General features: G+C 38.8%; 1 protein-coding gene across 1 annotated transcript in view; it reads left to right on the top strand.

The window, feature by feature from the left end:
• Positions 1-22,387, top strand: part of LOC126263571 (Down syndrome cell adhesion molecule-like protein Dscam2) — a 371,182-nt gene that overhangs the window by 183,175 nt on the left and 165,620 nt on the right. The window contains exons 13-15 of the mRNA XM_049960663.1: positions 2,845-2,964; positions 10,509-10,682; positions 11,530-11,677. Coding sequence (XP_049816620.1) covers positions 2,845-2,964; positions 10,509-10,682; positions 11,530-11,677 — 442 coding nt within the window. The remainder of the gene's footprint in view (positions 1-2,844; positions 2,965-10,508; positions 10,683-11,529; positions 11,678-22,387) is intronic.

Genomic DNA, 22,387 nt, shown 5'->3' with positions numbered 1-22,387 from the left:
TGCACAGCAATTACTCCTAAGGTGTCTATGGTCTATCCAGTTGCTCCTCTAAAAGTAATGAGCATATACTGGCAGTGGGAATCTGTGTTAGAGCTTCCATGATAATGCCAGAGTATTCACCATTGTGAATACTCTAGTATGAGTACCATTTGTTGCACTGGAATTGTCCTTGAACCAGGGCCAACCTGTGTTTAACACTGAATACATCAAACAAATTTCAACCGTGGGTCTGCACTAACTGTATGAACGTGTCAACGGCATTGCCTCCTCGTGGTCCCCTGTGAGTTCTGGTCAGCAGTTTTGTTACTGCTGGATAGTGACTACCGTATTTACTCGAATCTAAGCCGCACTTTTTTCCAGTTTATGTAATCCTGCGGCTTAGAATCGAGTGCAAAGTAAGCGGAAGTTCTGAAAAATGTTGGTAGATGCCGCCACAACTAACTTCTGTCGTCGAATATATGTAGCTCTACGCATGCATGCACAAAGATAAATACTGGCGCCAAAACCTCTGTGTCAGTAAATAAATTTTTAAAAAAAAGGTGGAAGACGAGCTTTTTTCTCCACCCCGAGTTTCGTTCATCTTGGAATGTAGCAGCGTTGCAATGTACTACGAAAATCCGACTGGAAAGACTGTTTGGGATGTTTGTCAATATGGCCAACTCTGCGTTCTGAATTTTTTCCCACCTGTGAGAAGAGATGGTTGCTAACAGGAACTTTTATGAATTGTGAATCACATGCAGTATTCTCTTCACCATAAGAATAATACGAATATAAACATTTTGCCATGTATTCTTTCGTGTTTGCTGCTATCTCATTTAAATCCTGTCTGCCTAATAAACTACGAAACTAGAGTAAGACAACAGCAAACGTTGAAGAATATACGTATCATGTCATGTTTGTATTCGTCTTATTCTTATGCCTAATAGTGATACAGTCAGAAATGAAGCACGGCAATTGACTAGTTTTATAAATGTAAGATGACTCTAATTTCTGTGCAGAATGTAATTTATTAAAGAGGCGTCTGCAAAGATTTTCAAACGGAGAAAAATTTTCGCTAAACTCTCGTTCACAATATCTTCTATCGTACGCAGTCCATCATTTGGTTCTTGTTGATCATTATCAAAGAAAGCAGCAGTGTAAGTAACAACAAATAGCAGTCTCTTGCCACTGTTTCGCTAATGAGACGATTTCTCTCTCTTTTTTTAATTGTAAGCGGCGGTAGCGCGCACAAAAGCAAGCCATGCCGCGAGCGGCGACAGGCCATAAAACTCATTATCAGAATGCGACAAACAATGCATGACACAGTAAAGTAATGCATTTTCAGCTTTGAGTGACGTAAACACCTATAACAAAGAGAACGGCACTTATCAGATCAAAGGAAAATAAGCAATCAATTCAAACCAGACGAAGCACGTGAAAAAGGAAGGGTACCCACATAAATACGGATGGAGCGCCTGACGCATAGCAACGGCTACCTAGTAAAACTTAACTGCTAAGCTTACGACTCGAGCCAAACTACTGTAGCTGTATCGACCAAAATTGTGTGTCATATTACAATGGACCAACTTTGTTTCGATTTAGAGGTGCGACCTAAATCTTTTCTCTCCCCTTGAATTTCGAGTCTCAAATTTCAGGTGCGGCTTAGATTCGGAAATTTTTTTTTTCTCGATTTCGAGTCTCTCATTTTTCAGGTGCGGCTTATTTCAAGTGCGGCTTAGATTCGATTAAATACGGTAATAGTGGTAAACTACAGAGGATCCAACACTTCAGTAAGGCAGTAAGTAGCAAAGAATGAAAGATAAATAAATAAAATAATGGGAAGTCCATGCAAAAAATAACAACAATATTATTAAAAGGGTACATTGCTACTTATCATAAGGAGCTTTTCTTGGTGGGAATTAAGCAATACAAGATATTCTTAATGTAGAAGAGAATCGAGGCTTTCAAATGAGGTATGTTAATCCCAAAAGAAAAATTTCTAAGCTAAGTCTGATTTTCAAGTGCATGTAGTTTTTTTCCAAATCTTAAATTTTGCCCATTACCAGTACCTTAAATAAAATATTTCTAAGCAAAGTGCCTCAAGTCTCAGCTACATTCTTAATAATACAGATTATAAAAATTAAGCTTATTTCAGAATTTTTTGTTATTACACACATGGCTGTACATTTCTTACATAAGAAAGATTTGCTTATTGCAATACTAAAATGGAATAATTACAGCAATTTAAGGTTTATCAGATTTATATGCTGCTATTTAGAAACCTTTTAATTGTATTATGAGAACATCCATTGTTTAACTGCTCCAACATGTTGATTTTATTGTAATTTTCAAATTTTCTAATATTGTTAGTATTTTATGTTGACATCAACTGACAAACTTCATCTTTCTTCAATAAAATTGCTTGTCTCTGATAATCAAGTACAATAACTGATTACAAAATGTTAATAAATATTCATCCATATAGGCAACAACCATGTCAATTATAGCATTATTTCAGAATTTTATAAATTGAACAAAATGCTATTTCAAATTAATTTGAAAGTTTTTGGAAATTGACTTTCAAAGATCCCTGTGTAAAAGTTTACTGATTTGTCCAAGACAATAACTATCTCTGTTTGTTTTATTCAAATGGAATAAATATTCAAATCATTTAATTTCCCATGGACACCAGTAGATTTAAAAACAAAAATAGGCAAGTGGGCACACATTTGCTGGCGTGGTACATTATCTATACTGTATGCATTTTTTCCAATTACTACAGTATCTGTGCATGTGTATGAATGAATGAGAGCTACCAAAAAATATGTAGGATAGAGAAAAACTAATTTATTGCTATTTTTTCAGTACCACCACATTGGACAGTAGAACCAACTGATGCAAATGTTGCCTCTGGTCAAGACGTTACATTGCACTGCCAAGCTGATGGCTACCCAGTTCCTAGTATTACATGGAGAAAAGCAGTTGGTAATTACACTGTAAATCCTTTTGTATGTTTATTCTCCTGTGCTCTTGATGATATTAAGAGCGTTACATATATTAAAACTCAGTGCCCTGCTATGATGTTGTTGGTCATGGAAATTTAAACTTTGTACAGTTGTAATTAAGTAGAAAGTAATATTTGCTAAGGTAAAAACATTTGCATAAGGGCTATAAGTGGTTTGGTGGCTAAGTAGGTAATTGTCAGGCTATCATCCAAAGGCCTTTAGTTCAATCGTCTGTCAGTCTGCAGATTTTTTCTGTCACTTATCAATTATTTCGCCCATGACAATGATTTGTTAATGTCAAAAATGTGAAGATACACTATGTTTTGGAATTGATATTACACTGTAGCTCTTCTCAAAACTGGTAGTGTGTCACAGGAAATCAAGGTTATGCAACCCCCAGTAGGATCAGAGTTATTAAAACAAAATTTTGTTCAAAGTAACCTTCAGATTGTGGACAGCCTTATTTTTAATGAAGGCTGTATACTTCTCATACATTTGCTATGCTTTGTTACCACTTGCATAGAAACTTTATCTCCTTGATTTTGGATGTATCATCAAAATTATCATAATTAATTTTTATCACTGCATTTGGAAAGTAACAGTTCTTGTGTACAAGCTACATAGTCAATAAATTATTGTGCTATGTACACTGACACTTCTTTTGTGTTCAAGTACTGAGGCCAATAATTCTGTATGAGAATGTAGAAATTCTAGTTTGAACTTCACTGCTCTGGGACTCGGTGATGAAGGAAGAAGTAGAAATTTGTTTGGCTTGGAATTTAATTAGTGGAGATTGCAGTTTATGCTTGGACAAAGCATGGAATTCAGCACTTTCTTTGATCAACTTGCAAAGACATCACTACTGTGCATATCCAATTGGTGCATAGATATCCCAACATGGATCAAGTGCCTAACCAACAACATCTGAGGCCCTTGTGTATTGTGTGGCTGCAAGCACATTTATGGCTTTCGTATTTAAAATAACAAATGTGCTCACTCAGAAGATGGCCAAAAGGTATATGGCTGAAATATAAATAGAAGAAATGGAGTTTCTGCAGCTGCATACCCAAAATCTAATGGCTCAATCAATATGTCATGAAAATATGAAGATTCACATAAACTACTTTTCAGTTTTCTTGACTATCCTCTCATTCCAGAATGAGATTTTCACTCTGCAGCGGAGTGTGCGCTGATATGAAACTTCCTGGCAGATTAAAACTGTGTGCCCGACCGAGACTCGAACTCGGGACCTTGCCCGCGAAAGGCAAAGGTCCCGAGTTCGAGTCTCGGTCGGGAACACAGTTTTAATCTGCCAGGAAGTTTCATATCAGTGCACACTCCGCTGCAGAGTGAAAATCTCATTCTGGAAACATCCCCCAGGCTGTGGCTAAGCCATGTCTCCGCATTATCCTTTCTTTCAGGAGTGCTAGTTCTGCAAGTTTCGCAGGAGAGCTTCTGTAAAGTTTGGAAGGTAGGAGACGAGATACTGGCAGAAGTAAAGCTGTGAGTACCGGGCGTGACTCGTGCTTCGGTAGCTCAGTTGGTAGAGCACTTGCCCACGAAAGGCAAAGGTCCCGAGTTCGAGTCTCGGTTGGGCACACAGTTTTAATCTGCCAGGAAGTTTCATACCCTCTCATTCATTGAAGTTAACGTCTAAGAAAACACAGATCATTTGTAGCTGTTGTAACATTATACAGACACACTATCAGAAGTAACACCAACCACATTTTATTCTGCTTCCACATGTAGAGATCCACAATAACACTATATAAGTATAGAACAGTACAAAGTCTCATAACTATAGAACACATCAATATGCAGTCTTGTAGGCGAGTGTACAATAAGCCAGTAAGCCCGAGGGCTTGGTGCAACGGGCTTATATTGAGCTCCCTGCCCCCCAACCCTCGAAACTCCCAGACCTACTACCAGACCTACCCTGTCCCCACCATATCCCTCCATGCTCTCACAAGCAGAAATACACCTTCCCCCACCCCACTGACACTGTATACAGAAGTAGCAGTGACAGTGTTTATTCTTTGACTTTTGTACAGCTTACTCTTGTCTGTGTACAGTAATGTATTCTCATGCCTGTAAATTGAGCATGTAATTCAAGAAAATAATATTCTTATGTTCAAGTGGTTCTCTGTTAGGAACTGCAACAACGGCTAAGCCGATGGAGTTGTGCTGCCCAAACTCTGTGTGACTATTGCAGCCACTTTTGACAATGATAGAACTCAGTGCAAGCAGCAATAACATGAGTACATTTGCAATGATAATTAGAGAGCTGTTGACACTTTTCACCAAAACAGAGACTGGCAGGCTCTTGGAGATGAGCCTGCTGAAACAAAAGGTGATATACACAAGACGAAGTCCAGTAAAAATGTAAATTGGGTTCAGTGACTCCAGAAGCTTGAAAATGATGCCAAAGTCATTTTTCACAGTCATACAGAGGAAATGGTGGGGGTCTCATCAGTGGCTGTGGAACCTGGTGTGCCAACCTGCTGCCAAATTGTCATGGAGAGAGCCTGCTGCTGGTCAGTGAGAGCTCGCTGTTGTTCCACAAGAGATTGGAGAACTACTTCCACTCACACATTGGCTGTAAATGACACCAAAGAGATGAAACACTCAGAGTATGCCATCCTCACCCTCAAGTATGTTTTAACATTATACAGACACAATATCAGAAGTAACACCAACCAAGTTATATTCTGCTTCCACATGAAGAGATCCAAAGTTACACAGAATGAAGTATAAAGAGTACAAAGTCTCATCACTATAGAACACATCAAAATACAGTCTTGTACGTGGGCTTACAATAAGCAAGTAAACATTAGTGAGGGCAAGGGTGCGGAGTGCTAGGCTTATATTGGGCTGTTGTGCACACAGCACGGTAATTGCTACACCATCTGTCCAGATTATGAGGCAACCTCTCTAGGCTGGCCATGGAGGCACTTGTATCATGCACTGTCTGATTACTCGTGTTCACACTAACCAACTGTGAAATACAGATACTTTTGCTACCTTCATTACTTTTAAGACTGTAGGTGGCATAAGAAAACTACAAAGTGCCAAACAATGATACATTTATCTGTATCCCTGACATTCTTCAACCATATTTTGAAATTCCTTGAGAATGGTGGTAAAAAGATTAAAATCAGAGGTTACACTTAAACAACATCCTTCATGCTGATGACACTATGTTTCTCCTTGAGTCTTTCTAGACAGAGTAAATATAGCAATGAAGAGTTTGAACTTAAAATCAATTTCCAGAAACCAGATTTAATATTTGTCAACCAGAAAAAATAACTGAAACAGTTATAAACTTAGATGAATATGTACTAACAAAAGTGACCAAAACAAATGCCTAGTTTCTTAACAGACAAAAATTAGAAAAATAAGAATGAGAATTGACACAGCAAAGCTATATTTACCGTATTTACTCGAATCTAAGCCGCACTTTTTTTCCGGTTTTTGTAATCCAAAAAACCGCCTGCGGCTTAGAATCGAGTGCAAAGCAAGCGGAAGTTCTGAAAAATGTTGGTAGGTGCCGCAACAACTAACTTCTGCCATCGAATACATGTAGCTCTACACAAGCATGCTTTGTGGGCACAAAGATAAATACTGGCGCCAAAACCTCTGCATCAGTAAATAAATTTAAAAAAAAGGTAGAAGACGAGCTTTTTTTTTCTCCGCCCCGAGTTTCGACCACTGCATTTTCATACATTATCCAACGAAGTAAATACAAATTCCGTATTGTTCATCTTCGAATGTAGCAGAAGTTCAATGTACTATGAAAATCCGACTGGCAAGACTGTTAGGGATGTTTGTCAATATGGCCAACTCTACGTTCCGAGTTTTTTCCTACCTGTGAGAAGAGATGGTTGCTAATAGGAACCTGATGAAATGTGAATCACATGCACTATTCTCTTCACCATAAGAATAATACGAATATAAACATTTTGCCATGTATTCTTTTGTGTTTGCTGCTATCTCATTTAAATCCTGTCTGCCTAATAAACTACGAAACTAGAGTGAGACAACAGCAAACGCGGAAGAATAATCGTATCGTGTCATGTTTATATTCGTATTATTCTTATGCCTAATATTGATACAGTCAGAAATGAAGCACGGCAACTGACTAGATTTTAAATGTAAGATGACTAATTTCTGTGCAGAATTTGATGTACTAAAGAAGCAGCCGCAAAGATCTGCAAACGGAGAAAAATTTTAGCTAAACTCTCGTTCAGAACATGTTCTATCATACGCAGTCTATTATTTGGTTCTTGTTGATCATTATCAAAGAAAGCAGCAGTGTAAGTAACAACAAATAGCAGTCTCTTGCCATTATTTCGCTAATGAGACGATTCCTCTTTTTTTTAAGCGGCAGTAGCGTGCACAAAAGCAAGCATGCCGCGAGCGGCGACAGGCCGTAAACACGCACTACCAAAATGCGACAAACAATGCATGACACAGTACAGTAATGCATTTTCAGCTTAGAGTGACAAACACCTATAACAAAGAGAACGGCACTTATCAGATCAAAGCAAAATAAGCAATCGATTCAAACCAGACGAAGCACGTGAAAAAGGAAGGGTACCCGTATAAATACGGACGGAGCGCCTGACGCATAGCAATGGCTACCTGGTAAAGCTTAACTGCTAAGCTTACGACTCGAACCAAACTACTGTAGCTGTATCGTCTTTCATTCGACCTAAATTGTGTCTCATATTACAATGGACCAACTTTGTTTCGATTTGGAGGTGCGGCCTAAAACTTTTCTCTCCCCTTGAATTTCGAGTCTCAAATTTCAGGTGTGGCTTAGATTCGGGAATTTTTTTTTTTTTCCTTTATTTCGAGTCTCATTTTTCAGGTGCGGCTTAGATTCGAGTGCGGCTTACATTCGAGTAAATACGGTAAACAACTTGGAGCAGTTCACACACTTTTGTGATCTCTAGTTTAACAAGCACTTGTGAATAATGAGATTTGATGTGTAGTGAGTATTCCTGTATGGAGTTGAACCAAAATATTCAATATTTCATCAATAAATATGATGAAAGTAAATTAAAATGTGTACATACTGCAGCATGCAAAAATTATGTGGGTAGATGATGATCAATGATAAGATGAGATATTACTGGGGTTAAAGCATTAGACTTGCATTCAGGAAGAGCAGGATTTGAGTTCCAAATCCCTGAAGACTTTCCATCTGGATGGGATTTCCAGAACATGATTTGTGAAGGAATGAAAAAAAAGAAGGGAAAAACACAGAAAAATAGAATATTTTTACCAAGTCTACAGAGCAAACTGTATCTCTTCATGCAACTTATGATAGATGAAAAGATAGAAGGAAAATGTGAACCAGGACAGAAAGTAGTTTAATGGTTGTGAAATCTCCAGTGGTGACTCAAAATCATTAATTAGAACAGCTGAAAAACTGAGAAGAATTATCCTTGCCCCCCGCCCCCCCCCCCCCCCTGCCCTGCATGAAGAAATAGCACCCGAAGAAGAAAGCTATGAATGTATATTTTATCTTTGACCTTTCTATTTAGGTTGTTGTCCTATTTCAGTGTAACAATAAAGTAGATAAATATTTAAAGAAACAGTTTAGCTTTGTGACAGCAGCTTGCTCTAGACAAGAAATTAAATAAGGTGTATTCTAAAAGTAATGGCCATTTGCTTATGTTTAAATGTTGGCAGCTCAGAATAACGTCACGCAGTGCTACTTCAGTTGTGAAGTGCATTTTGTAATTTGCACTTTGTATGCGCAGCTGCTCATAGTCACCAGGAGTTGGGCCTAGTTTATGAACCTGTGGTTATTAGTGATAGAAAGGTTAGACATTGGTGCTAGGACTTTAACCCCATAACATTAAGTCCCAACTTATTTTGTTTTTATTACTTTGACAAAATCTTAAAATCCAGAGTATACTCGGCAACTTAAGAACAGACTTTTGAAAAACTAAAACCTCTCTTATACCCATTTCAGTGCTGATAGTTAAATGATTGGCTGCTAAAGAGTCCCGTATTTGTAGCCTGGCTGTCATGTTCTGGTTGAGGTGGTTGCCACTAGGTATCATCTTTACTGTGTGCAGCTTTGGTTACTCGACAATAAGACATAAGCTTTCAAGCTCTGTCCTCTATTGTTTAGGCAGTGCTTCTAGCTGCGGTGATCCTTAATTTGACACTGAATTTAGCAGCTCAGAAAGTGAAGAATAGTGTGATTTTATTTCATTAGAGACAGTTTGTCAGATAACTAACAATTGCTTGCCAGTGATATAACTTAAATATGTGCACTATGCCCCATCCAGCTCCTCCAAGATTTATGTTCACAGGAAGCCATTGTAAAATACATGGCTCTACTTGATATCTACACAGAAACTGAAAAATTAGTTTTAGTTTTAGGATGTTTTAGTCAAAGTCTAGTGCATGAGTATTCCCAGGATGTTATTAATGCTGCTCTTTAAAAATCTGTAACTCATTATTATGTTTTTTAAAAACTATCGTTATATAACTGTATGTAATGCCTTGGATTATAGGGTGTTTTTAATAAAAATTACTATTTTATGGGTCATAACTCACTAAAAAATCATCAGGTATGGGGTTAAAAGTGGTCATACAAATGTGTATTGTGAAGAGCGGAGTGGCAGACTCTAAACCCTTACCATTGAAATTGTCCAATAAGTGGAAAAAAACTGTGATCTGATCAACAGTTGATGATTGCTACTCTGCCTGATGTATTCCTCCTGTTTGGCGCATCATGATTGTCATAGAAAAGCTTGGCTATTGCAAACTGTATACAAGGTGGCTGCTGAAAATGCTTTCCAGACAGCACAAAGGACAATGAATGCTGAACGTGTGAGCACTTTTGGACTGATATTGACAAGATGGAAGTGATTTGTTTTCCTGTATTTTTATGGACAATGAGATGTGGATATTGTACACCAACATGGAATCGAAATGACAGTCTGTGTTGTGTAGTCATTAGACTTCATCAAAATAAAAAATACTTCAATAATCGCTTTAATAAGTTGAAAATGATGACTAATGTTTTCTAGAGTGAAAAGAGAATTCTTATGGTTGACGTCATGGATGTGGGTCAACGATTACAGCTGATGTGTAATGAAAAAACAGTCCCCAAACTGATTTATGACACCCCAAATGATGGAGTGAGAAACTGTCTTTCTCTTCCACTACAGTGTCATTCTCTTCCACTGTGTGTCCACAGATTCAGCATTTCTGCTGGGGCCTACAGCCATGAGCTTTCACTCGGTGACTATTATCTCCTCACACATGCCTTATGAAATTATTCTGCATCTGACATCCATTGTGAAGAATGTAGTGGGAACTCTTTCAGTTCACTGATTTTCATTTTATTTTAGTTTTTGAACCTAAATCCAATTGTTGCTAGCTTATAACTACATTCATTGATTTTATTCCCTTATGACCCAAGGAAAAAATCACAGTAATCGTTGTCTTGCACAAAGAAATAAATGAAATAAATATTAGTGACCAATCTCTTGTTTACAGGTTCACATCCTGGTGAATATAAAGAATTTCTATATGAACCAAACGTAAATTTTTACCGTAATGGTTCACTTGAGTTCTTACATATAAGCAAAGACAGTGAAGGATATTACTTATGTGAAGCTAAGAATGAGGTTGGAACTGGAGTCAGCAAAGTCATATTTCTGAAAGTTAATGGTATGTACTGTATTTTGCCATGGTGTTTAATACACTAGATATTCTCATTGGCCTGACTCTGTACTGTTTTATGCTATTGTTTTATAAGAAGCTTATGCCCATATTCAATCCTTGCATATGCTAATGACATACAGACTATACAACTTTTATTTAGAATATATTCATACATGGTGCACATGGTCATGCTCAGTTGCAAACTCCAGTGTTTCAAGGTTTTTTCAGTATTTACAATAAATTTAGATGCCCTGAACCATCTGTTAAACTGTCATCCACACTAGAAGTGATTTTTTAAAAAGCTGCTACAGTTATTGTCTTAGTTTAAAACAGGTTGTTATTTCAATGCTGTGTTAACACTGCTCTGTTTTATATTTGGTACATTGTTTCTGAAAGTATGAGAGCTCAATCCAATTTATTGATAATGAAAAAGATAAATATTTTGTGTTATTCTATTTCTTCCCATCAGAGTTCATTGCACAGTTCTTATCCTGGTAGCCAAATCATCAATCACAAAACTGTGGCACAGTCTATTTAAAATAAAAATAAGTTTACAAGTCTTCATTGGAAACCTAAAATATCACGTATTAGTCACTAAGAAGTGATGAAGACAGGACATCAACTTGAGCTTATACAAAGAAATGTTGAGAACAATTCTTTGCATAAATTGGTTTTAAAAGTATTCTGTAGTATTGTTCACAGTGCCTGCAGACTGTACATGCGGAAAGACAACATTTGCATGACACTTACTTTGTCTATTAACATACCTAACCACTGAAAAAGTGTTAATGGTATACTTAAAACTTTCTCAGGGAAAATATGCAGATGATTGTCTTTCAACTACATATTTCAGCTCCGGCATACTTTCCACAGAAATCAAAACAAATGCAAGTGGAGAAGGGTGAGCAGGCACATCTTCAGTGCACGGCTCTAGGTGACACACCAATTGATATTATGTGGAAGGTAGGAGGGAAGCGCATAGCTGATGACATGGACCAAAGGTAAAGATATATAAAATGTAAAGGTTGCTCACATAAATTTCAGATTTGTAGCACTGCTACATTCTTTTATGTTTTCGTTTTTTAAAGATTTTATTGTTAGTGCTTGCTATTTAAACTGCTTTTTTTTCCTCTTGCTCTCTTTGTTTCCTACGCTTATTTTGTACTTCTATCAAATATTCTTCCCTAATCAATACCTTTTGCTCTTTTATGTACATACTGTTGCACACATCAATGCTCTGCACGCCCATTGTGACTCGGTACCACCAAGGACTGGAGCCGTTCTCAAAAGGGTCTCAACTATCTCTTCTTATGCACTCAAATGAGAAATATCTTACCCACTATCCTTCCTACCCCTCTCACAGCAAGATTCTGCTGCCCACTGAACCTACACAATGCCCTTTTCCATTTCCACCCTAACCCTGCTCCAAACCCCTTGCCTCATGGCTCACATCCCTGCAGTAGACCTAGATGCAAGACCTGTTTTATACATCCACCCACCACCACCTACTCCAGTGTGGCTACAGGCATCATCTATCCTATCAAAGGCATGGCTACCTGTGAAAGCAATAATGTGATCTTCACACTAAGCTGGAACCACTGTGCTGCTTTCTACGTGATCATTAAAACCAACAATCTGTCTGTCAGCATGAATGACCACCACCAGGAGAAAGCTGGACCACCCAGCTGCTGAACATGCTGCCTGTAATAGTGTGCTTTACTTCAAAGACTCCATCCATGTACAGTAACATGTTCTCATGCCCGTAAATTGAGCACGTAAATTCAAGAAAATAATATTCTTATGTTCCTGATTCCTGACAGTGCTAATTCGTGCTTTATCACTCAGATTGATAGTACATAATGAAAAAGGTCAGACTGCCATAATTCAAGCAGTGTCTAACAAGTGGTGACCTAAATGTGATTGAAAAGTTGGTGTGATCTGAGAGCCCACGTGATTTGCAAGCTGAAGAGCACTCAGCCAACATGATTTTGATATAAACTTCTAAGATGCAAGGCAAACAGAGTTGTCAAGATTAGCCACACTCCTGTTCCTATTCTGGCCACATAACACAGTTCTGTGGTTTGTATGGCGAGTTTTTGCTGTGTTGGAATCAGGCACATTCAATGAAGTTTGCGCTGATTTTGAGCCAGTTGGAGCACCATTACAATGAGGAAGTACAGGATGTAATAACCACACCACTGGCAGAAAATTCTTATGACAAGCTTATTAATTCAAACAGTCGCAGCCTTCCAGGAGAACAGAATCTATCAAATGCTGACACAAGAAGATATGGGTGACCACTGACCACCACATTATCTTCAATGCCTAAGAAGCAAGGTAGACACTGGTCCCAGATAATTTGCTGCACGCCATTTGAAGCAGTCATTTACCATCACAGGTTGAGGTGATGATAACACCACAATCGAAAATGCTGTTAGATGCCATTGAAGAGCTTGCAGACCAAATATAGCAAGCCATCACTGCTGTTCAGGTTAGCACAGTGACAAAACCATACAGCAATACAGTCCTTTAGTGGCAAAAGTGGATTTACTGTGCACACAAATTAGCAAGCTGTTGGAGCAAACCAGTGCCAATGTTAGAGAATGATATCATAAGAAATTTAGGGGCAATTTGTCAACCAGAACAGTATCCTTCAATGCAGACCACTCTACATGGTGGTACTATCATAAGTTCAATGAGTGGGTGAGGAAGTGTACTGCACCATGAGCTTCACCAAATGTCAACAGCAGACAGTCATAGATGCAGCCAACTGCCTGTCACCATCACGGTGCTTTTTCACAGAAAATCAGGTCAAAAGTATTTGTTGGACACTAGCTCCAATTTAAGTATTTTGCTGTGAACTTCAACTCTTCACTGCATACCACAGGCAGCATTCTGTTTGACAGTGGTGAACAACTCCTCCACATCAGTTTACATAACTCAGCAGACAGAATTAGATCTGGGACTATGTTACTCTTTCACCAGGTATTTAATGTCACCTACATCTCAGAAGCCATCATGAGAGTTGACTTTCTAGCTTATTAAAATCTGCTGCCACTTGTGGTTAATGCTTGACTAGTGATATTCAGCCGCATCGGAGCAGTTCACAGTGCCAAGCTGATGCAATGGGGTAACCATAAGCACACAACACTGCTACAACAATTACTAATCTGATCAGACCTCCAGATGTTCCTAAACAAGTGCTACACAATACAGTGCATCATATTAAGACTACCAATGGCCCACCTGTATCATGCAGGCCTATATGCTTGACACTCGGACGTCTGGCTATCACTAAAGTCGCGTTTGACACTATGTTAAAAAATACATTATCCAACCACCAAGTGGCCCATGTTCACCCCTCTACACCTAGTCTCTCAGAAGTGTGGAGTGTGGGGCCAATGTGGAAATTATCATGCACTTAACAGCAGAACTTCACCAGATAGCTACCCAATACATGGACCCACTATGTTCAGCATCCTGGATTGTACCAAAGCTTACACTCAAATTCCTGTAGCAGAGGAGGACATACCCAAAGTGTCTATCATCACTCTGTATGGGTTGTTTGAAGGCATGTACATGACATTTGGCTTATGTAATGCTGCTTAGACATGGCAGTTGTTTATCAGTTCAGTTTTGCAAGGCCTGATATACCTGGATGATATCTTTTGTGCCACTGGGGAGCAACATCAATAACACTTAATCAAAGTGTGCATATGTTTAGAGCAGTATAGTGTGATTTTGAACATGGTTAAATGTTTTTTCAAACAATCTGAGATCACCTTCCTGGGCCACCGAATTTCTTCTGTGGGCTCCCTACCATTACCAGAAAAAGTCAAAGCTGTCCTGCAGATACCAAAACTGAACACCATTAAAGAATCATGCCTGTTTCTGGGGACTTTGAATTGTTATTGCCGACATCTACTGCATTCAGTGAAACTGTAACAACCACTAACTGCTGCACCATCTGCCCCGAAAGTCAGAAACAACGCCACAGTTCAGTGGATGGTTGTGACGAGCTCTACGTTTGACGCCACAAAACAGAGTATGGTGAATGCTGCATTTCTCGCATACCCCAAGCTGGATGCCCCCTTAGTATTAGTAGTGGATGCAAGTCAGACACTATTGGTGCAGAGTTGCAGCAGTGGTCAGATGACTCATGGCAACCACTTGCATACTATTCACACGAGCTGTCACCATTACAGCAGAAGTGGAGTGCCTACAAGCATGAGCATATTGCTGTGTACTGAGCAGTTTAGGTACTTTTGACCACAGTTAAAAGCAAGAGTATTCACATCTATGCTGATCATAAACCTTTATGTATGCCTTCAAGCAGAACAGCAACTACTCCTCACCTCACCAATATAAGTACCTAGAATTCATAGCTACATTCAGAACAAACATCAAGCACTTTTCTGGTATGAGCAATGTAGTTGCTGATTGCCTCTTGTACATCAACAGCATCTCGTGGCCTGTAGATTTCATGGAACTGACTTGGGCACAGCAAGATGATCAAGAGCTCCAAAGATTTTTTTATTTGATGACACAGCTGCAACTTTTCAACGTGTGTGGTGAGGAAGTCAAACTGTATTGTGATACCTCTCACGGAAGATTGCACTCTTCGTTACTAGCTGCAATTCATAGACAGCCCACACAACTTATGTCACTCTGGATCTGTCTGACTTTTCATCTGATGTCAATGCATTTTGTATGGCTCAGTATGGAAAAAAGACTGTATCAACTGGACACATACATTCCTATAATGCCAATGTAATAAAGTGTCTTGTCACATGCACATGTCCATTGGCAGTTTCCAGGATACAACCTTACATTTCATGCATGTGCACATTGGCATAATAGGACCATTGCCTCCATAAAATGACCAATGCTACTTAGTAAGACAGATCATTTCACTCATTGGCCAGAAGTGGTGGTTTTGGACAATATTTCCACAGAAATGTTAGCTTCTGCTTTTGTGTTGACATTGTTAAATAGGGTTGGTTGTCCTCTCCACATTATGGCTGACCGTGGATGACAATTTGAGTTTGATTTTTTCACACAGCTTCCAAGAGTGTGTGAATATATGCATCAGAATACCACCAGCTATCATCTGATGAGAGCAATGGCACGATTGAGCCGCACTTATGTCACAATACCACCTGGGTGACCGCTCTTCCGACAGTTCTTCTCAGTCTGTGGAACACTTACAAGCCAGACATTGATTCCTCTGCAGCAGAACTGATTTATGGCGAAGCATTACATCTTCTAGGAGAATTTATTGATGCCAGCTCTCTGCAGTCATAATCTCAAGATGCTCCAGGTTTTATGCAATGTTTGTAGCACCACATAGTTCACATCTGCCCTTGCAGAGCCTTCAGATATGGCACACTACCTAGTTACGTGCACCATGACTTGTACTATTGTTTGCACGTAATGCTATGTATAGACAACATGAAACTACCATTACAGCTTCTTTATACTGGCTCATTCTGTGTTTTAAGAGGAGGTACACAGATGCCAGACATTGTGGTGAATAGCAAAAGCACAATCATCTCTCTTGATCAAGTCAAGCCCGCCTACATCTTCCAGGAGGTACTTAAAGCCAAAGTATCAAGAAGACAGGTTCATCTTCCGGTACCAGGCCCACAACCACAGAAGCAACAACTACATGATGCCCAACCACAGTTGGTGTGCACGACTCATTCTGGAAGTCGTGTGCATTTTCCTGTGCATTTTTTCGACAGTGCTCCGCTTCTGCCACGGAGGCTGCTTTAGCATCAAACCACTGTCGTCTGCTGCACGTAAAAGATGTTGTTGTCACGCTGACAAAGTTGTAATTGTGCACCATCCAGTGATGCTGTATACAGCAGCAGCAGTGACAGTCTTTATTCTTTGACTCTCAAACAACTTATTCTTGTCCACGAATTTTGTACATAGCTACACAGTTTTCCCATCTCAACTATGTTGATACTTGACAGACTGTTCTTCATTCATATATAAAATTTCCCATGCCTGTTAATTGAGAGTGTTAGTCAAGAAAATAAAGTTCTTACATTCCTGATTCCCTAGAGCACTAATTCAGGCCCCACCACTTGGCTTCATAGTATATAATGACAGAGGCTGAACTGCCCTAATTCAAGAATTATCAGACAGTACCAATAACTTCACCAACTGAAAGTAAGTACTGGCCAGCAATTTTGTCTCATAACTGAGTAACTGTTTATGCTATTTACCAACTAACATATGTCCATTGCACTGCAATGCATATAGAAGTGACCACCAGAAAACTGGCTGAGCACATGAATGGGCTCATAACAGCTGTTGGCCTGTGGGGACATCCAGCGTCCAGTTGCTGAACGTGCTCAACAGCGTCACTCAAAGCCACACCACATGGGCTGTTTTTCAACTGATATTGCCTTCCCTTAACTCCAGAAGTGTGAAATTGAGCGTGAACTCCTTGCATCCCAAACTCTCCTGGACTTGACCTCCATCAAAATGCAACTCTTTCCCACCTTCTCTTTTTACCATATTGCTTTTATTATATTTTTAATATCTGTTGTTTTTTATTTTGTGACTATACCTTATCCAGTTATTTTCTGAATAGCTTTTTTTATTTTTTCATCTTCATTCTTCTCTCTCCTCTCCTCCTTCCCCCCCTCCCTCCCCCCTCCCTCTCTCTCTCTCTCTCTCTCTCTCTCTCTCTCTCTCTCTCTCTCTCTCTCTCTCCCTCTCCCTCTCCCTCCCCACCTCTCTCCCTCTCCTTCTCCCCCCCTCTCCCCCTCTCCCCCCTCTCTCTCTCCCGCCCCACACCTCTCTCTCTCTCTCTCTCTCTCTCTCTCTCTCTCTCTCTCTCCCTCCGTCTCCCTCCCTCTCCCTCTCTCTCTCTGTCTCTCTCATTGGTTTTTCCTCATCTCATCTCCTTTTCCTTCTAATTCTTAATTGTGCTATTTATATCCTCTTAATCTCACAATTTTAGAATTTACTATTTGTGTTCATTTCTCTTATGGGAGTTGAGGCTAAATGACAAGTAATTCCATGCATCATTAAACCATGACAAAATGTGTCAAATGTTTTCTTACATTTATTTCACAACAAAATTATTTCTGTGTTACTCATTGATTTTGATCTCTAATAACTGCTAAATCAGCTTACAGTGGATATGCACATCCTATCCAAATGTAGAGTAAAAGAAAGAGATGCAGACATATTTTGCTACGTGTTGGCAGAAAATGAATTATCAGTGTCGGCTAGAAAATGAAAGTGTTAAAATATATCCAGACATTGTTTTCACAGAAGGAGAATAGCAAAGAGACTAATCAATCAGAAGGTGTGAAAAGTGGTTGATGTTCTTATAGTGAAATAACACTGGAACCTTATGAGACCATACACATGGAGAATAATTTACACATAATAGAAGTCTTGCTTTCACAAGCATCAAAACAAGCTACTGTTGCCATGTTCATATGAAATGTTTGAGAAATGAAAATAAGAGTCATTGACAGAAAATTTTCAGTGTACTCTAAATTTTACGTGGCCATGACCATGACAATACACGTGGAAGAAAGCACAGGTCACATCTGTCTGCAAGAAGGGTAGCAGTGATGATCCACAAAATCAACCTATATCATTGACATCCATTTGTTGTAGAAACTTAGAACATATTCTGTGCTCAAATGTAATGAGGTATCTCAAACAGATGACCTCATCTGTGCCAACAGCAGGGATTCTGAAAGTATCAATCATGCAAAACCCAATTCCCACTTTTCTCACATGATATTCTGAGACCATGATTCAAGACAGTGAGGTAGATGCAGTATTTCTTGACTTCTAAAAAGCATTGATTCAGTAATAACATACACTTATTATTAAAAGTATGATCATACGGCTTAACAAGCAAAAATTGTGACTGGATTGAAGATTGCTTGATAGGGAGGAAACAGCATGTTATCTTGGATGGAGAATCATGAACAGAGGTAGAATTAACTTCATGTGTACCACAGAGGAATGATATGGGGCCCTTGCCATTCATGCTGTATATTAATGGCCTTGTAGAAAAAATTAATAGTAACCTCAGACTTTTTGCAAATGATGCAGGTATCATGTATAATAAAGCACTGTCTACAATACGGTCACAAATAATCAGTCATATTTTGAAGTGGTGCAGAGATGGACAACTGGTTTCAAATGTACAGAAATTTGAAATTGTGCACTTCACAAAATGAAAAAAAATGTGGTATCCTATGACTATGACATCAGTTAGTCACAATGGAAATCAGTCAACTCATATGAATACCTGGCTCCCCAAGAAAGCATTTGTTCTCTCACATTATTTAAATTGTACACCAATGATCAACCATGTAACAAGGCATGCTCCTCATTTATTTATTCCAGCAATGTGTCCCTCTGTACCCAGTGTAACATATTTGAAGGTGCCAAAAGGCAACTTTTGTCTGCTCTTCTATCTGGGAGAGAGTTATGAAGATAACAGCATGAAGCCAAATCCTAGTAAAACAGTAGTCAGCACTTTCCACCTTCACAACAAACACTCCAATTAAAAGTTAAAAGTCTTGTGGTTGTGAACTCCTCTCAGTTAACAGCTCTACCCATAAATGACTCGGGGTTGTTCTTGATCGGAGTCTGCATTCAAGGAGCAATCTGACAGCTTCAGAGTTAAGGTCACAGCATGAAACAGTATCTTAAAAACACTCAAAGGCACAAGTTGGGTAGCAAGCAACATTTGCTTTGGAAGTCCTATCTGGCCTTGTGCTGCTTGGCAGAAGAATATGCTTCCCCCTTGTGGTACCAGTCCTGCCACTCGAAACATTGCTCTTCACGAAACTCGGTGACAGGATACTTGACACCAACTCTATTTGAGAAAAATCTCAGTTCTGGCCAGAATAGCACCAGCCAACATCAGAATGATAGTCCAATTTGACAGCACAAATCTGAAAGGAGCAAAGTGACCACAGATGATAGACACTGGCTTCAGGGGCATGAAGCTGTTACTCATTGTTTTCATGGCAGGAAAGGTTTATCTCAAGTGCTGCCCCTTTAGTGAAGTCAAAGGCAGGAAAAAGACATCAACACTGGCAGGACAGAGCTACATGTGATTGGAGCCCACAAAGAAAGAAACTACCCCAGGAAACAGCCTGATATGGCCATCATGTAGATCAGTTAATCTTCTTCACTTGGGAATTGGCCAAAGTAATACTGCCATGTTACAGTGGGGACTCTGTGATAACCATAATGTGTCTCGTGTGTGTGGTTCTAAGCAGATGATGAGCCATTTCCTTATCTGCCATTTTTACGCCATTTCCTCAGGCATCATAACACAACATTATCTGGCATTAGCAAACCCATCAGCAATGCACTTTTCTGAGGCACTACACTTCTGTAATAGGGATAGGAAACTGAATGATCACATAGGCTTGGTTGGAGGTAAAGCCAATGGCAGACTTCATATTTCTGGTAGAATTATAGTGAAATGTAATCCATCCATAAAAGAGATTACTTAGAAAACACTTGTGTGACTCATCATAGAATAATTCTCAAATGTGACTGTCATGAAGTTTCCAAAAAAACAAAACTGGCAAACACTTAAAGATAGGTGCAAACGATCCCATGAAAGCGTACCTACAAAGTTCCAAGAACCAACAGCAAATGATGAATCTAGGAGTATACTACAATCCCTAATTATTGATCCCATAAGGATCACAAAGACAAATTTAGACTATTTATAGCACATACATATAGATGTTTAAGTAATAATTCTATCCATGCTAGATATATGAATGGAAAATGAAAACATCCTGACGACTGGTACCATGGGGAATATCCTTTGTCATGCATTTCACAGTAGTTTGCACAGTATGGCTGAAGACAGATGTAGATAATAAATGTACATTCTCTTGTAATGTATAGCTGCTAAGGATGTCTTGGTTGTCTTATTCTTTGTCTCATTATTGTGACCTATTTTGTTTTTTATTACTCACAATAATTCATCATTTTATGAGAATTTATTGCAAGAACAGATTTTTTACAATAACTTATTATTGACTGATATAAATACTAAAAATGATTATGCAGGTTTTCAGCTAGTGATGACCAGATGATAAGAAGCGTGAACTAATGCAACTCCAGTGAGATCAAATACACCAAAAGAATGTATCTTTTTCAGGAACTAGCTGGGTGTCCTTTATTGATATGTTATATATCATTGAGCAGGAACTTTGTTGTGATTATAAATTATTCCTTGACGCAACCAATTCACTACTTATCTGCATTTGTGTGTTATCTACTTGAATAGTCTTACCTCCACTATTTAAATTATACATTCTTTACATTAAATTCTCCATCCAGAAATTGTATCTTATATCCTAAGGATTGGTATCCAGTTGAGATAGTTCATTCATACACTCATTCGTCATATTCCGTAGATCCTATCAGGAAAGAGAACTTTTAGGAACATGCAAATATCAAGTTATACATTAAAAAAAGACAAGCAAATAAGATAAACATTATTTGTATGCTATTTTAGCAAATCAGCCACTATACTGCTTAACCTACGCATGTTGAATCCAGCTAAATTTAATCAAGTAAATAAGGGAGGTGGCTGTTAATTTTCAAGGAGCTGCAGCCCCCCCCCCCCCCCCATTTATATCTAATAGCTGCTGTTTATCTTCCGTTGTGTGTTATCTATTTGTATAGTCTTAGATCCACTATTTAAATTATGCATTCTTTACATTAAATTCTCCATCCAGAAATTGTCTCTTATATCCTAAGGATCGGTATCCAGTTGAGTGCACTGATATTATTCAAAGAAAAGTTACCTACAGCTATAGAATCCTGTTTACAATTCATTACTGCCTGTTATGCAGCTTTGTAATGAACACGGCTACTTGCCTTGTAGCTAACAAACTTTTCAATCCTTGAATAGAAATATTCAGATAATTTGTACTAAGAATGGCTAAGGAGGTGTGATTTTAATTTTCTTTTGAACTGGTTGGGATTCAAATGTCGTGCTGTGTATTAGTTGGGAGCTTGTTGAATACCTTTGCACCAGAGCATGTAACTACTTTCTGAACTCTTATGTTGTTGTTGTCGTCTTCAGTCCTGAGACTGGTTTAATGCAGCTCTCCATGCTACTCTATCCTGTGCAAGCTTCTTCATCTCCCAGTACCTACTGCAACCTACATCCTTCTGAATCTGCTTAGTGTATTCATCTCTTGGTCTCCCTCTACGATTTTTACCCTCCACGCTGCCCTCCAATGCTAAATTTGTGATCCCTTGATACCTCAGAACATGTCCTACCAACCGATCCCTTCTTCTAGTCAAGTTGTGCCACAAACTTCTCTTCTCCCCAATTCTATTCGATACCTCCTCATTAGTGATATGATCTACCCATCTGATCTTCAGCATTCTTCTGTAGCACCACTTTTCGAAAGCTACTATTCTCTTCTTGTCCAAACTATTTATTGTCCATGTTTCACTTCCATACATGGCTTCACTCCATACAAATACTTTCAGAAACGACTTCCTGACACTTAAATCCATACTCGATGTTAACAAATTTCTCTTCTTCAGAAACGATTTCCTTGCCATTGCCAGTCTACATTTTATATCCTCTCTACTTCGACCGACATCAGTTATTTTACTCCCTAAATAGCAAAACTCCTTTACTACTTTAAGTGTCTTATTTCTTAATCTAATTC

This window comes from Schistocerca nitens, chromosome 6 (genome assembly GCF_023898315.1).
Source record: "Schistocerca nitens isolate TAMUIC-IGC-003100 chromosome 6, iqSchNite1.1, whole genome shotgun sequence".
In the NCBI taxonomy this organism is placed as follows: domain Eukaryota; kingdom Metazoa; phylum Arthropoda; class Insecta; order Orthoptera; family Acrididae; genus Schistocerca; species Schistocerca nitens.
The sequence above is the reverse complement of the archived record's forward strand: the minus strand, read 5'-3'. Positions and strand labels throughout refer to the sequence as shown.